This window comes from Sander lucioperca, chromosome 13 (genome assembly GCF_008315115.2).
Source record: "Sander lucioperca isolate FBNREF2018 chromosome 13, SLUC_FBN_1.2, whole genome shotgun sequence".
Taxonomy (NCBI): Eukaryota; Metazoa; Chordata; class Actinopteri; order Perciformes; family Percidae; genus Sander; species Sander lucioperca.
In genome coordinates, this window is record NC_050185.1 from 34995293 (window position 1) to 35012266 (window position 16974).

The following is a 16974-nucleotide window of genomic DNA, read 5'->3' on the forward strand; positions in this document are numbered from 1 at the left end:
CATTTACCCACAACAGACAGACAGACAGGTGAGACATTTACCCACGACAGACAGACAGACAGGTGAGACATTTACCCACGACAGACAGACAGGTGAGACATTTACCCACGACAGACAGACAGACAGACAGGTGAGACATTTACCCACGACGGCCTTTCAGACAGGTGAGACATTTACCCATGACAGACAGAAAGACAGACAAGTGAGACATTTACCCACGACAGACAGACAGACAGGTGAGACATTTACCCACGACAGCCTTTCAGACAGGTGAGACATTTACCCAAGACGGCCTTTCAGACAGGTGAGACATTTACCCACGACAGACAGACAGACAGGTGAGACATTTACCCACGACAGCCTTTCAGACAGGTGAGACATTTACCCATGACAGACAGACAGACAGACAGGTGAGACATTTACCCACGACAGACAGACAGACAGGTGAGACATTTACCCACGACAGACAGACAGACAGACAGGTGAGACATTTACCCACGACGGACAGACAGACAGGTGAGACATTTACCCACGACTGACACACAGACAGGTGATACATTTACCCACGACAGACAGACAGACAGACAGGTGAGACATTTACCCACGACGGCCTTTCAGACAGGTGAGACATTTACCCACGACAGACAGACAGACAGGTGATACATTTACCCACGACAGACAGACAGACAGGTGATACATTTACCCACGACAGACAGACAGACAGGTGAGACATTTACCCACGACAGCCTTTCAGACAGGTGAGACATCTACCCACGACAGACAGACAGGTGAGACATTTAGCCACGACAGACAGACAGACAGGTGAGACATTTACCCACGACAGACAGACAGACAGACAGGTGAGACATTTACCCACGACAGCCTTTCAGACAGGTGAGACATTTACCCAAGACGGCCTTTCAGACAGGTGAGACATTTACCCACGACAGACAGACAGACAGGTGAGACATTTACCCACGACAGCCTTTCAGACAGGTGAGACATTTACCCATGACAGACAGACAGACAGACAGGTGAGACATTTACCCACGACAGACAGACAGACAGGTGAGACATTTACCCACGACAGACAGACAGACAGACAGGTGAGACATTTACCCACGACGGACAGACAGACAGGTGAGACATTTACCCACGACTGACACACAGACAGGTGATACATTTACCCACGACAGACAGACAGACAGACAGGTGAGACATTTACCCACGACGGCCTTTCAGACAGGTGAGACATTTACCCACGACAGACAGACAGACAGGTGATACATTTACCCACGACAGACAGACAGACAGGTGATACATTTACCCACGACAGACAGACAGACAGGTGAGACATTTACCCACGACAGCCTTTCAGACAGGTGAGACATCTACCCACGACAGACAGACAGGTGAGACATTTAGCCACGACAGACAGACAGACAGGTGAGACATTTACCCACGACAGACAGACAGACAGACAGGTGAGACATTTACCCACGACAGACAGACAGACAGGTGATACATTTACCCACGACAGACAGACAGACAGGTGAGACATTTACCCACGACAGCCTTTCAGACAGGTGAGACATTTACCCACGACAGACAGACAGACAGGTGATACATTTACCCACGACAGACAGACAGACAGGTGATACATTTACCCACGACAGACAGACAGACAGGTGAGACATTTACCCACGACAGCCTTTCAGACAGGTGAGACATTTACCCACGACAGACAGACAGACAGACAGGTGAGACATTTACCCACGACAGACAGACAGACAGGTGATACATTTACCCACGACAGACAGACAGACAGGTGAGACATTTACCCATGACAGACAGACAGACAGGTGATACATTTACCCACGACAGACAGACAGACAGACAGGTGAGACATTTACCCACGACAGACAGACAGACAGGTGAGACATTTACCCACGACAGTCAGACAGACAGGTGATACATTTACCCACGACAGACAGACAGACAGGTGAGACATTTACCCACGACGGCCTTTCAGACAGGTGAGACATTTACCCACGACAGACAGACAGACAGGTGAGACATTTACCCACGACAGACAGACAGACAGACAGGTGAGACATTTACCCACGACGGACAGACAGACAGGTGAGACATTTACCCACGACTGACACACAGACAGGTGATACATTTACCCACGACAGACAGACAGACAGACAGGTGAGACATTTACCCACGACAGCCTTTCAGACAGGTGAGACATTTACCCACGACAGACAGACAGACAGGTGATACATTTACCCACGACAGACAGACAGACAGGTGATACATTTACCCACGACAGACAGACAGACAGGTGAGACATTTACCCACGACAGCCTTTCAGACAGGTGAGACATTTACCCACGACAGACAGACAGACAGGTGAGACATTTACCCACGACAGACAGACAGACAGGTGAGACATTTACCCACGACAGACAGACAGACAGGTGAGACATTTACCCACAACAGACAGACAGACAGGTGATACATTTACCCACGACAGACAGACAGACAGGTGAGACATTTACCCACGACAGACAGACAGACAGGTGAGACATTTACCCACGACAGACAGACAGACAGACAGACAGACAGGTGAGACATTTACCCATGACAGACAGACAGACAGGTGAGACATTTACCCACACTGCCTTTCAGACAGGTGAGACATTTACCCACGACAGACAGACAGACAGGTGAGACATTTACCCACGACAGACAGACAGACAGGTGAGACATTTACCCACGACAGACAGACAGACAGACAGGTGAGACATTTACCCACGACAGACAGACAGACAGACAGGTGAGACATTTACCCACGACAGACAGACAGACAGACAGGTGAGACATTTTCCCCACGACAGCCTTTCAGACAGGTGAGACATTTACCCATGACAGACAGACAGACAGACAGACAGGTGAGACATTTACCCACGACAGACAGACAGGTGAGACATTTACCCACGACAGACAGACAGACAGACAGGTGAGACATTTACCCACGACAGACAGACAGACAGACAGGTGAGACATTTACCCACGACAGCCTTTCAGACAGGTGAGACATTTACCCACGACAGACAGACAGACAGACAGACAGACAGGTGAGACATTTACCCACGACGGCCTTTCAGACAGGTGAGACATTTACCCACGACAGACAGACAGACAGACAGACAGGTGAGACATTTACCCATGACAGACAGACAGACAAGTGATACATTTACCCACGACAGACAGACAGACAGACAGGTGAGACATTTACCCACGACAGACAGACAGACAGGTGAGACATTTACCCACGACAGACAGACAGACAGACAGACAGACAGACAGGTGAGACATTTACCCACGACAGACAGACAGACAGGTGAGACATTTACCCACGACAGACAGACAGGTGAGACATTTACCCACGACGTGGAGCGACGTGTTTATGAGCATGTTCATGTTGTAGAAGGGGACAGAGTAAATTAATAAAGCCGTGATTATCCCTGAGTTTAAAGGGGTGAATGGTTATATAGGGTAATTCACACACCTTAAGGTCTCCTAATAGGGTACTGTTCTATACTCCCTAATGCATCCCTGTGAAATAGCCCTAGAAGGAAACGATAGGTTTTCTCCCGTATATGGTATGCTCATGAATATTTAGATGAGCTGCTCGCTGATTGGTTGGTTTACAATGAGCGAAGCTAAGGAGCAAAGACGCAACATGGCCAACAGCACGCACTGGGACCGTCAGCTCTTGCTGCTCTGTACCCAGCACACAGTCACCTTTTCTGGGGTGACTAGACCACCAACTACTGCTGAACTGACGGAGCACCACGTCCGGCAGCCTGCGGTGAAACGTGAAAAGTGTCAGCATTCCCTGCATTTACAACCGTAGTTCATTTTCAATGTCCTGGAAAAACTTCCAAAACTTTCTTCCTTGTAATTCCAGTGCTAGTACACAGAGCAGCGCGCAGCTAAACTAGTCTCTGTCTGTCTGTCTCTCTGTCTCTCTGTCTGTCTGTCTCTCTGTCTGTCTCTCAGGTTTGGGAGGCGGTCTATCCTCATTTGGTCGTACCTGCAGCTGGGCATTCTGGGTTGTAGCTCCGCCCTCTCCCCTTCATACACCGCCTACTGCATTTTTAGGTTCCTGAGTGGGATGGCGGTGTCTGGCATCATCCTGAATGCAGTCTCACTGAGTACCTGTCTGCCTGTCTGCCTGTCTGTCTGCTTGTCTGCATGCCTGCCTGCCTGCCTGTCTGCCTGTCTGCCTGTCTGTCTGTCTTGCCTGTCTTGCCTGTCTGTCTGTCTCTCTGTCTGCCTGTCTGTCTGCCTGTCTGTGTCTCTGTCTGTCTGCTTACCTGCCTGCCTGTCTGTCTGTCTCTCTGTCTGCCTGTCTGTCTCTGTCTTGCCTGTCTGTCTGTCTGTCTGTCTGTCTGTCTGTCTGTCTGTCTGTCTGTCTGTCTCTCTGTCTGCCTGTCTGTCTTGCCTGTCTGTCTGTCTGTCTGTCTGCTTCCTGTCTGTATATTGTCCAATCAGAAGCTGAGATGTTCTTCCGTTGATGGAGACTATCTGTGTTATTGATTCTCTGCGGAACCTGTCTGTCTGTCAACCTGTCTGTCTGCAGAGGTGGAGTGGATCCCGACCAGAGAGAGGACATTAGTGGGCACGCTCACCTCCTTCTCCTTCACCTTTGGTCAGATGATCCTGGCGGGGCTTGCCTATTGGCTGAGAGACTGGAGGAAGCTGCAGGTGGTCGTCTGCGCCCCCCAGTTCCTGTTCTTCGCCTACAGCTGGTCAGTGGACACGTTTAAATAAAGTTCAGCTGGTCAGTGGACACGTTTAAATAAAGTTCAGCTGGTCAGTGGACACGTTTAAATAAAGTTCAGCTGGTCAGTGGATACGTTTAAATAAAGTTCAGCTGGTCAGTGGACACGTTTAAATAAAGTTCAGCTGGTCAGTGGACACGTTTAAATAAAGTTCAGCTGGTCAGTGGACACGTTTAAATAAAGTTCAGCTGGTCAGTGGACACGTTTAAATAACGTTTATGTGCTTCTCTGATGCTCCGAGATGGGTTAGGTTAGCGGACCGTTAGCGGAGCGTATGTGCCGCTGAACGTATCTTTTACCCATCTCCACCTGCAGCGCCACACGGCGAAGGATTGTGTGAGTCACAGCGAGGCGGAGAGCTTTCCCTCTGGGATCGTTGTTGTTTCTTCAATGTTTTGGAGCCGGCACAGAACTGTGAGACATCAACCTACTGTCAGCTGTTATCAGAGCTGAGACATCAAAGTTTCTTAGCGTTAATAAAACATCATGTTTAGCCGCCATGTTAATGACACACATGGCGTTAAGTCAGCAGTCGGCTTCGAAATCCTTCCCTAGTTTCAGGAGGCGTTCACGGGACTTTCACATTTCAGAAACTCGTTTTTCCCACGTGTTCCAAACCACATGAATGCAGCAAAGCAATGTAATCTTTCTGCTTTCTGATTGGTCAGCTGGTTCTGATGTTTCTGCTCTCTGATTGGTCAGCTGGTTCTGATTTTTCTGCTCTCTGATTGGTCAGGTGGTTCTGATGTTTCTGCTCTCTGATTGGTCAGCTGGTTCTGAACTTTCTGCTCTGTGATTGGTCAGGTGGTTCTGATGTTTCTGCTCTCTGATTGGTTGGGTGGTTTTGATGTTTCTGCTCTCTGATTGGTCGGGTGGTTCTGATGTTTCTGCTCTCTGATTGGTCAGGTGGTTCTGATATTTCTGCTCTCTGATTGGTCAGGTGGTTCTGATATTTCTGCTCTCTGATTGGTCAGGTGGTACTCTGAGTCAGCTCGCTGGTTGGTTCTGAACCGCCGGTCTGAGGAGGCATTAAAGAGTCTTCACCGAGTCGCTCGAATCAACGGAAAACCAGAGATGGTCGACAAGTTAACCCTGGAGGTAAACTGTCTGTCTCTCTGTTTCTCTGTCTGTCTGTCTGTCTGTCTGTCTGTTTGTCTGGCTGCCTGTCTTTCTCTCTGTCTGTCTGTCTGTCTCTCTGCCTGCCTGTCTGTCTGTCTGTCTGTCTGTCTGTCTGCCTTTCTGTCTGTCTGTCTGTCTGTCTGCCTGACGGCCTGTCTGTCTGCCTGTCGGCCTGTCTGTCTGTCTGTCTGCTTCTAGTCTGTCTGTCTGTCTGTCTCTCTGTATGTCTCTCTGTCTCTCTGTCTGTCTGTCTGTCTGTGTGCCTGTCGTCTGCCTGTCTCTCTGTCTGTCTGTCTGTCGGTCTCTCTCTCTCTCTCTCTCTCTGTCTGTCTACCTGTCTGTGTGTCTGTCTGCCTGTCTCTCTGTCTGTCTGTCTGTCCTCTGCCTGTCTGCCTGTCTGCCTGTCTCTCTGCCTGTCTGTCTGTCTCGCTGTCTGCTTCCTCTTTGTCTGCTGTCCAATCAGAAGCTGAGAAGTGTACCATGTAACCAGCAGGTTCTGAACTCCCACATGAGGAAAGAGATTGAGTCGAGTGGTTCTTCGTTAACGGCGTACGACCTGCTGAGGACCCGAGGGATGAGACGAATCTCCATCTGCCTCGTCGTTGTCTGGTACCTCATTTATTTAAATATCACTTTTAGTTTCATAGGGTTAGGATTCAAGAAGTTTTAACAGATGACAAACTGTCCAGTTAGAAGATGTATTGACCCACAGGACTATTGGAGAGAAATATATAAACTAGAGCTGATTCCAACAGAGATCCTCCTTCATATTATATTATATTATATTCATTAAAGGAATGTATATGTGTGTAATAGTCCGCTATTAAATAATCAATTCTTAAATATGTGATGAGTAATTAGAGCTGGGTTACGCCTCAGTGTGATGAAACGTATCATAACTAAAAATGTATATATATCCTGCCTAAGGCATTTACACAGGTAACACTAACACACAGGTAACACACACACACACACACACACACACACACACACACACACACACAGGTAACACACACACACACACACACACACACACACACAGGTAACACACAAACACACAGGTAACACACACAGGTAACACACAAACACACAGGTAACACACACACACACAGGTAACACACACACAGGTAACACACACACAGGTAACACACACACAGGTAACACACACACAGGTAACACTAACACACAGGTAACACACACACACACACACACACAGGTAACACACACACACAGGTAACACACACACAGGTAATACACACAGGTAATACTAACACACAGGTAACACTCACACACACACACACACACACACACACACACACACACAGGTAACACACACACACACACACAGGTAACACACACACGGGTAACACACAAACACAGGTAACACTTACACACAGGTAACACTTACACACAGGTAACACTAACACACAGGTAACACACACACACACACACACAGGTAACACTAACACACAGGTAACACACACACAGGTAACACACACACACACACAGAGGTAATACTAACACACAGGTAACACTCACACACAGGTAACACTCACACACAGGTAACACTAACACACAGGTAACACTAACACACAGGTAACACTCACACACAGGTAACACTAACACACAGGTAACACACACACACACAGGTAACACACACACACACACACACACACACACAGGTAATACACACAGGTAATACTAACACACAGGTAACACTCACACACAGGTAACACTCACACACAGGTAACACTAACACACAGGTAACACACACACACACACAGGTAACACTAACACACAGGTAACACACACACACACACAGGTAACACTAACACACAGGTAACACACACACACACACACACACACACAGGTAACACACACACACACACAGGTAATACACACAGGTAATACTAACACACAGGTAACACTCACACACAGGTAACACTAACACACACACACACACACAGGTAACACACACACACACACACACACACACAGGTAATACACACAGGTAATACTAACACACAGGTAACACTAACACACAGGTAACACACACACACACACACACACACACACACACACAGGTAACACACACACACACACACACAGGTAATACACACAGGTAATACTAACACACAGGTAATACTAACACACAGGTAACACTAACACACAGGTAACACTCACACACAGGTAACACTCACACACAGGTAACACTAACACACAGGTAACACACACACACACACACACACACACACAGGTAACACTCACACACAGGTAACACTAACACACAGGTAACACACATCCTGTATATATCCTGCCTAAGGCATTTATTCCTCTTATGTTGCATGATTGACAGACATTGTTATGAGTATGTCAATAGTCATCTATTGTCATAACACTTTTGAGTGAAATTATTAATAAATATATATTCAGTATTTGGTTCAGTTTTTTGTGTTTTCTAAAAAAACCTGAAAAAATGACTTAGGCCATTATTTTAGGAATCTGACGGTATCAGGTTAGCGAAATGTCTCCCAGTTTGGTATGGATATAAATGTGCCTGTCTTCCTCTGCAGGTTCTCCACCAGTTTTGCGTACTACGGTTTGGCGATGGACCTGCAGAAGTTTGGGGTGAGTCACATGATTAGCATCAATGCTAAATGAGAGCTAACCATAGATCAGGGGTCAGCAACCTTAAAGCTGTTTCATGTGTCTTGCGTTGAGCGCGGTCGGGGCACTGCAGCTGGCGTGCATAGTCGCCGCAATCCACCTGGTGTCTGGTACCGACTGCGGTCAGAGCGGCTCAGAGAACGGGCTTCTTCTCTCCTGTAGCCAATCATTGCCACACGGTCTATGCGGCCACATCCACACTTTTACAAAATCTTGGAGGTGCTCAGTGATCAGGCCCTCCGAGCACAGTTCCCAGGCCGCGTATGAATCATATCGCCGTAAGCACTGAACGCAAAAAGCATGAAACAGCTTTTAGGCACGCAGTAGATCAACCAATGGGACTGCAGAAGAGTTTTCTGGAAATGATCCAAACCCACATGCCAGATATCCTGTTTTACAGCCATTGGTAGGAGCACAACCTTTACGTTAATTTGATTGACTTTTACCCCAACCTTATTCCGCGGAGACCTGCTTTTCACTGCCTCTGATTGGCCAGTACATGTTTACTTTTTTACAGAATGCGGTGCAAAGGAAAGTAGTCGTAGTAACCTGAAATGAGCGGGCTTGGTAGATGATGACACGCTTAATGCTGATACGACACACTGATGAACAACATTTTAAAATGGCACTTGTCATAGATTGTAAAAATAATGAACGTAGTTTGTATTTTGGCCATCCCCATCTTTTCATCCAAGTGACGAAATTTGGATGAGAGGGTGGTGCTAGGGAGGATGAGGGTGGCCAAGCCAGTGTTGTTCATGGTTGTTATGGCACTGTGCTAAGCTAAACGCTAAAGAGGGAAAGTTGCATATTTTCAACCCTTCTGAAGCGAGTCATCAAGCTGAGATTAACTGGCAGGTAAACACAGACCTCTGGGTACTGGAGACATTCATCTGCATGTACGGCAGAACCTGCAAACCTGCAGACTTCCCCTTAAAGTTAGCAGCTAACGCTAGCGGTGGCTGAGCGCTAGCAGTGGCTGAGCGCTAGCAGTGGCTGAGCGCTAGCAGTGGCTGAGTGCTAGCAGTGGCTGCTAACACTATTGGTGGCTGCTAACGCTAGCGGTGGCTGACCGCCAACGGTGGCTGAACGCCAGCGGTGGCTGAACGCTAGCGGTGGCTGAACGCTAGCGGTGGCTGCTAATGCTAGTGCTGGCTGAACGCTGAACAACACATTTGTAGGCGACCAAAATGTTCCAGTTAACTTTGTTGAAGTAAACACAGTGAGAAGGGTCAAAGATTAAGACCTTTCTGATGTTGAGGTTGGGTTCCTTTGGGTGTAACTCTTCCTGTCCTCCTATTGGCTGTTTTCTGTTCCAGGTTAGTATCTACCTTATGCAGATCATCTTTGGAGCCGTCGATATTCCAGCCAAACTGTTGGCTCTGGCCATGCTCACTTACCTGGGGAGGAGGGTCTCCCAGGCAACCTGTCTATTCCTGTCGGCACTTATCATCTTTGCCAACATCTTCGTCCCCACAGGTAACACTAACACACAGGTAACACTAATACACAGGTAACGCTAACACACACAGGTAACACTAACACACAGGTAACACTAATACACACAGGTAACACTAACACACAGGCAACACTAACACACAGGTAACACTAATACACAGGTAACACTAAGACACAGGTAACACTAATACACACAGGTAACACTCACACACAGGTAACACTAACACACAGGTAACACTAACACACACAGGTAACACTAATACACACAGGTAACACTAATACACAGGTAACACTAATACACACAGGTAACACTCACACACAGGTAACACTAACACACAGGTAACACTAATACACAGGTAACACTAATACACAGGTAACACTAACACACAGGTAACACTAACACACAGGTAACACTAACACATAGGTAACACTAACACACAGGTAACACACACACACACACACACAGGTAACACTAACACACAGGTAACACACACACACACACAGGTAACACTAACACACAGGTAACACTAACACAGGTAACACACACACAGGTAACACTAAAACATAGGTAACACTAACACACAGGTAACACACACACACACAAGTAACACTAACACACAGGTAACACTAACACACAGGTAACACACACACACACAAGTAACACTAACACACATGTAACACTAACACACAGGTAACACACACACACACACAAGTAACACTAACACACAGGTAACACTAACACACAGGTAACACACACACACACAGGAAAAACACACACACACACACACACACACACAGGTAAAAAACACACACACACAGGTAACACACACACACAGGTAACACACACACACACAGGTAACACACACACACACACACACACACACACACACACGCAGATAACACTTACACACACACACACAGGTAACACACACACACACGCAGATAACACTTACACACACACACACACACACACACACAGGTTAGTACTTCTGTACCTGTGAGGACTCTTAGTAAGCCCCCCCCCCCTCCCAGACTTGCAGACGGTCAGGACGGTGTTGGCGTGTCTCGGTAAAGGTTTCACCTCGGCCTCCTTCACCACCGTGTACCTGTACACCGGAGAGCTGTACCCCACCGTCATCAGGTGAGACAACAGCAGTCTTCTTCTTCTTCTTCTTCTTCTTCTGAGGTGGATTAGTGACGTAAAGCTGTGCATCATCAGCATACAGACGGATCCTGACACCTAACAATGACACATTCTCACTCCTGTTGCGTCAGAAAGTCTTTGGCATTTGTTACTGACGCAAAAAGTCTCCTTTAGTGTCATATTTAGACACGCTCGGTCAGGACTCTTGGCGTCAGTTTGACTCTCTGGTCGGGACGTACCAGCGGGACAGTTAGGTTTAGGACAACATGGTGGGGGGGGTTACAACATGCACGTTATAGTGATACGCGGGACAAGAACGGACATGAACCCCGGTCTCCTGGGGGAAAGTCCTGTGTTGTTCCCACTGACACAGAGCCAGTATGAGACGCTGAGAGACACTGACACAGAGTCAGTATGAGACGCTGAGAGACACTGACACAGAGTCAGTATGAGACGCTGAGAGACATTGACACATAGCCAGTATGAGACGCTGAGAGACACTGACACAGAGCCAGTATGAGACGCTGAGAGACACTGACACAGAGTCAGTATGAGACGCTGAGAGACACTGACACAGAGCCAGTATGAGACGCTGAGAGACATTGACACAGAGCCAGTATGAGACACTGAGAGACACTGACACAGAGTCAGTATGAGACGCTGAGAGACACTGACACAGAGCCAGTATCTGATGCTGAGAGAAATTGACACAGAGCCAGTATGAGACGCTGAGAGACACTGACACAGAGCCAGTATCTGATGCTGAGAGACACTGACGCAGAGGCAGTATCTGATGCTGAGAGACATTGACACAGAGCCAGTATGAGACGCTGAGAGACACTGACACAGAGTCAGTATGAGACGCTGAGAGACACTGACACAGTCAGTATGAGATGCTGAGAGACACTGACACAGAGCCAGTATCTGATGCTGAGAGACATTGACGCAGAGTCAGTATCTGATGCTGAGAGACACTGACACAGAGTCAGTATCTGATGCTGAGAGACACTGACACAGAGGCAGTATCTGATGCTGAGAGACATTGACACAGAGCCAGTATGAGGCGCTGAGAGACATTGACACAGAGCCAGTATGAGACGCTGAGAAACACTGACACAGTCAGTATGAGACGCTGAGAGATACTGACACAGAGCCAGTATGAGACGCTGAGAGACACTGACGCAGAGCCAGTATCTGATGCTGAGAGACATTGACGCAGAGCCAGTATGAGACGCTGAGAGACACTGACACAGAGCCAGTATCTGATGCTGAGAGACATTGACACAGAGCCAGTATGAGACGCTGAGAGACACTGACACAGAGCCAGTATCTGATGCTGAGAGACATTGACACAGAGCCAGTATCTGATGCTGAGAGACATTGACACAGTCAGTATGAGACGCTGAGAGACACTGACACAGAGCCAGTATGAGACGCTGAGAGACACTGACACAGTCAGTATGAGATGCTGAGAGACACTGACACAGAGCCAGTATGAGATGCTGAGAGACACTGACACAGTCAGTATGAGATGCTGAGAGACACTGACACAGTCAGTATGAGACGCTGAGAGACACTGACGCAGAGCCAGTATCTGATGCTGAGAGACATTGACACAGAGCCAGTATGAGACGCTGAGAGACACTGACACAGAGTCAGTGTCTGATAAGTTGGGAGAGAGAACAGGTTGGATATCACCAAGTGGGAAGACATATAATGAAATGGATTCGTGGAGAATTGTTGGAAGCAAAAGGGAAACAAAACATTTTTGGTTTAAAATATGTATTATTTGTGTGCATGTGTGTATGTGTGTATGTGTGTTTGTGTGTGTGTATGTGTGTATGTGTGTTTGTGTGTGTGTGTGTGTGTGTGTGTGTGTGTGTGTGTGTGTGTGTGTGTGTGTGTGTGTGTGTGTGTGTGTGTGTGTGCGCACCTGTGCGTGTGTGTGTTTCAGGCAGACTGGGATGGGCTTCGTGTCCACCATGGCGAGAGCCGGCAGCATGGCAGCGCCCGCCGTCCTCATCCTGGACGAGGTAACAATATAACTATGTATAATAATATATAATAATATAACTTTACTGTGGATGTCCAATAACTATAATCCCCCAGTGCTCGTAGGGCCCATAGACAGTATATATAATGGACCAACAGGTCCCGTGTTTCTGGACGGAGACCAGTGAAGTCTCTTTCCCAGTGATGGCTGAGCGTTACTGAGCAGCCTCCAACTGAGCTTGAAGACGTAGATGTGACGTGAGCAACCTGTCTGAAAGTTGGAAGTCTTCTGGTAGCTGTGCCAAGAGAAATCTCAATCATTCCCAATCTAGCAGAGACGGAGAGCGTAGGTATATGTAAGGAGATAACATAGACACAGGCTAATTATTGATCACTAAAATGATAGTTAACATTAGTAATTACACTTAAACAGCTAATGGAAGTCCAAACTGCCTGAGAGCTTCTCCTGTACTATACGGTAATTCCTCTACTATGAGACAGTAAGTCTCGTGGTTATGACCCAATCGTTAGCCTATTTTTATAAAAACGTCTGCTACGGAGCCATAACGTGAGGTACAAGGTAATGGAGCCTTTTATACATTGTCGTGTTTCTTTAGAAATAAACAATGGACAAATAGAGTCTTTAAACGCTTCAGATGTAAAGTTATTCTCTGTCAAAGTGACGTCAAAATGAATGGGAGTCAATGGGATGCTAACGGGAGCTGATGGCTTGGTAGCATCAAAATGGCGCCATAGGAGGTTCGCGGTCTGAGGAGAAGCTTACCCCCTTGGTAGGGCCCTGTGTTCGTAGGGCCCAGTGCTCGTAGGGCCCTGTGTTCGTAGGGCCCAGTGCTCGTAGGGCCCTGTGTTCGTAGGGCCCAGTGCTCGTAGGGCCCAGTGCTCGTAGGGCCCAGTGCTCGTAGGGCCCTGTGTTCGTAGGGCCCAGTGCTCGTAGGGCCCAGTGCTCGTAGGGCCCAGTGCTCGTAGGGCCCTGTGTTCGTAGGGCCCAGTGCTCGTAGGGCCCAGTGCTCGTAGGGCCCTGTGCTCGTAGGGCCCTGTGTTCGTAGGGCCCTGTGTTCGTAGGGCCCTGTGCTCGTAGGGCCCTGTGCTCGTAGGGCCCTGTGCTCGTAGAGCTGCCATGCCTACAGGTACCAGGATGCATTGCACGACTTTGCTAAGCTTTTTATTAACTTACACTAGACAGAAATATACAAACGTTCACCTTCTGACATCTAGTTTGACTCTTTCACGAACCACACCAAGATTAATTAACTTGTTAACTCATACGACATGACAAGTAACCTACACAGGGTAGGAAAAATGTTCATATCAGCCTACAAAGTTGACCCAATATAATCAACAACGACCATCGTCAACAACATCAGCATCCATTACATCACATCACCAACTTCTCTTGGTGTCAAAGATGTTAGCCAATCAGCAGAGATGTGTCTGTGAGCTCGTTAATAAAAACACAGCAGGGTGTTGGAACGTATGAGATAATGTATGTTTATTATGTGTTATCAGGCGACACACTCATAGTCATAATCTTTAACTTTCTATCTGAACAAACTCAGCTGAAGCTCGTTTCTTCCTGCTAACTCTAACTCTGGTTGCTGAACTACATTTCCCAGGTACTCCCTGCTCTGCCCAGCGTGGTGTACGGCGGCGCGGCGGTGTTGGCCGCCGGCTTCGCCTGCTTCCTGCCGGAGACGCTGAACATGCCCCTCCCCGACACCATCGAAGACGTGGAGCAGAAATGGTGAGCTAACGGCTAACGGTCTTTATTAGCACTGTCGAGACACGATGTGTGTAATTATCTGTCTGTTGTGTGAAGGTCTGGAACAAGCCCCGCCCCCCCGCAAGAAGAGGGCGTGGCTCTAAACGAGGGCATGGCTCGGAAATAGGGCGTGGCTCTGGACGAGGGCGTGGCTCTGAACGAGGGCGTGGCTCGAAAAGTGCTGAAGGAAGCAGAAGGAACCGGACTCAACGCCCTCTGACCAATCAGACGCCTGGACTGACCCTCGATCAATCAGAAGGCGGGAGTCGTTAATGATATAATGAAGAACGGTTTCAATGTTTCAAAGTTTTTCTGTGTTTCTGTGTCCTGGAAATTTATTTTACTGAGAAAAATGTCCCAATTTACAACATGAAACATATTTTAAATACGTCTCAATAAGTAGATCAGATTTGATTATCATTGATTAGATGAGACCATGTCATTGATTAGATGAGACCATGTCATTGATTATATGAGGCCATGTCATTGATTATATGAGACCATGTTATTGATTAGATGAGACCATGTCATTGATTAGATGAGACCATGTTATTGATTATATGAGACCATGTCATTGATTATATGAGGCCATGTCATTGATTATATGAGGCCATGTTATTGATTAGATGAGACCATGTCATTGATTAGATGAGACCATGTTATTGATTATATGAGACCATGTCATTGATTATATGAGACCATGTCATTGATTATATGAGACCATGTTATTGATTAGATGAGACCATGTCATTGATTAGATGAGACCATGTTATTGATTAGATGAGACCATGTTATTGATTAGATGAGAGTGAAGCCTCAGAGGCCATGTGTAATTGAAACGTGTTCTTCTCTTTAAATGGTCACTAAAAGTTCTGTTGTTGGTGCTGACAGACTCAGATTATTATTATAAGTGTCTGACAACATTATGGGATGGATCCCTACAGAGATAGACCTTTTAGTTAAAGGAACACGGCGACTTATTGAGACTTTGTCTTATTCCCCGTATCCCCCAGAGTTAGATAAGTCATACATACCCTTCTCATCTCTGTGCTCCCACCGCTAGCCTAGCTTAGCACAGATCCTGGTGGTAACCGGCTCCATCTAGCCTAGCTTAACACAGATAATTAAAAGAAATGAGGAAAAATCCAACCTTTAAGGACACCAATTTTTAGAGATTGGCATGGGGTACTTTCCATAAAATCATCTCTCAATGCAAATCCAACCAGCTATTAGGCTAACTGACATAAAACCATGTTAATCTCTAGGTATGGTGAAGGGTATGTGATGATGTGGGGTATGGTGAAGGGTATGTGATGATGTGGGGGTATGGTGAAGGGTATGTGATGATGTGGGGTATGGTGAAGGGTATGTGATGATGTGGGGGTATGGTGAAGGGTATGTGATGATGTGGGGGCCAAGGGAACTTTATCAGGATGCATAGTATCCTGGATCCATGAAATAACTGGCCTTTCAAAATAAAAGTCTGCCTGCCTCTATGGGAATTTAACATAGGGGTGTCTATACTTATGCCCCCTGTATTTTAAGGAAGAACATTTATTTATTTACGATACATTATTCATTCACAAAGATAATTGGTGTTGTTAAAGGTTGGATTTTTCCTCATTTTTTTTAATTAAGGCATCAAGATCAATTTCCAAAAGATGTTTTTTTTATTCCTCTTTTTAGTCAACTTTATCATGGCTTCATAAACTCATGACCACCACTGTATGGACTTATCTAACTCTGGGGGATACGGTGATAAGACAAAGTCCCAATAAGTCGGCGTGTTCCTTTAAAGAGTAAGATCCTTTTATTTTAACAAGAAAAAGCCCCGAAATCACCATCACCAAACCCACCAGACTCCATGTAAATAATCAGTACTTTTATCATCGTAAAACACACTTCATTCAAAGTGGACAGAAACTAAATCAAACTATCAAAAGCCATCTTGGTTC

The 16974-nt window shown here is 46.8% G+C and overlaps 1 protein-coding gene across 1 annotated transcript; it reads left to right on the forward strand.

Annotated features, from left to right (window-relative positions):
- Positions 1 to 4077: 4077 nt before the first annotated feature.
- On the forward strand, positions 4078 to 15178 carry LOC116034895 (solute carrier family 22 member 6-like). The gene is made up of 10 exons (XM_031277662.2): positions 4078 to 4229; positions 4658 to 4826; positions 5834 to 5957; positions 6472 to 6587; positions 8552 to 8606; positions 9965 to 10124; positions 11136 to 11244; positions 13202 to 13280; positions 14874 to 15001; positions 15077 to 15178. Exons 1-10 carry the CDS (start codon positions 4190 to 4192, stop codon positions 15144 to 15146), a joined length of 1050 nt encoding a protein of 349 aa, XP_031133522.1. The 5' UTR covers positions 4078 to 4189; the 3' UTR covers positions 15147 to 15178.
- The last annotated feature ends 1796 nt before the right edge of the window (positions 15179 to 16974 follow it).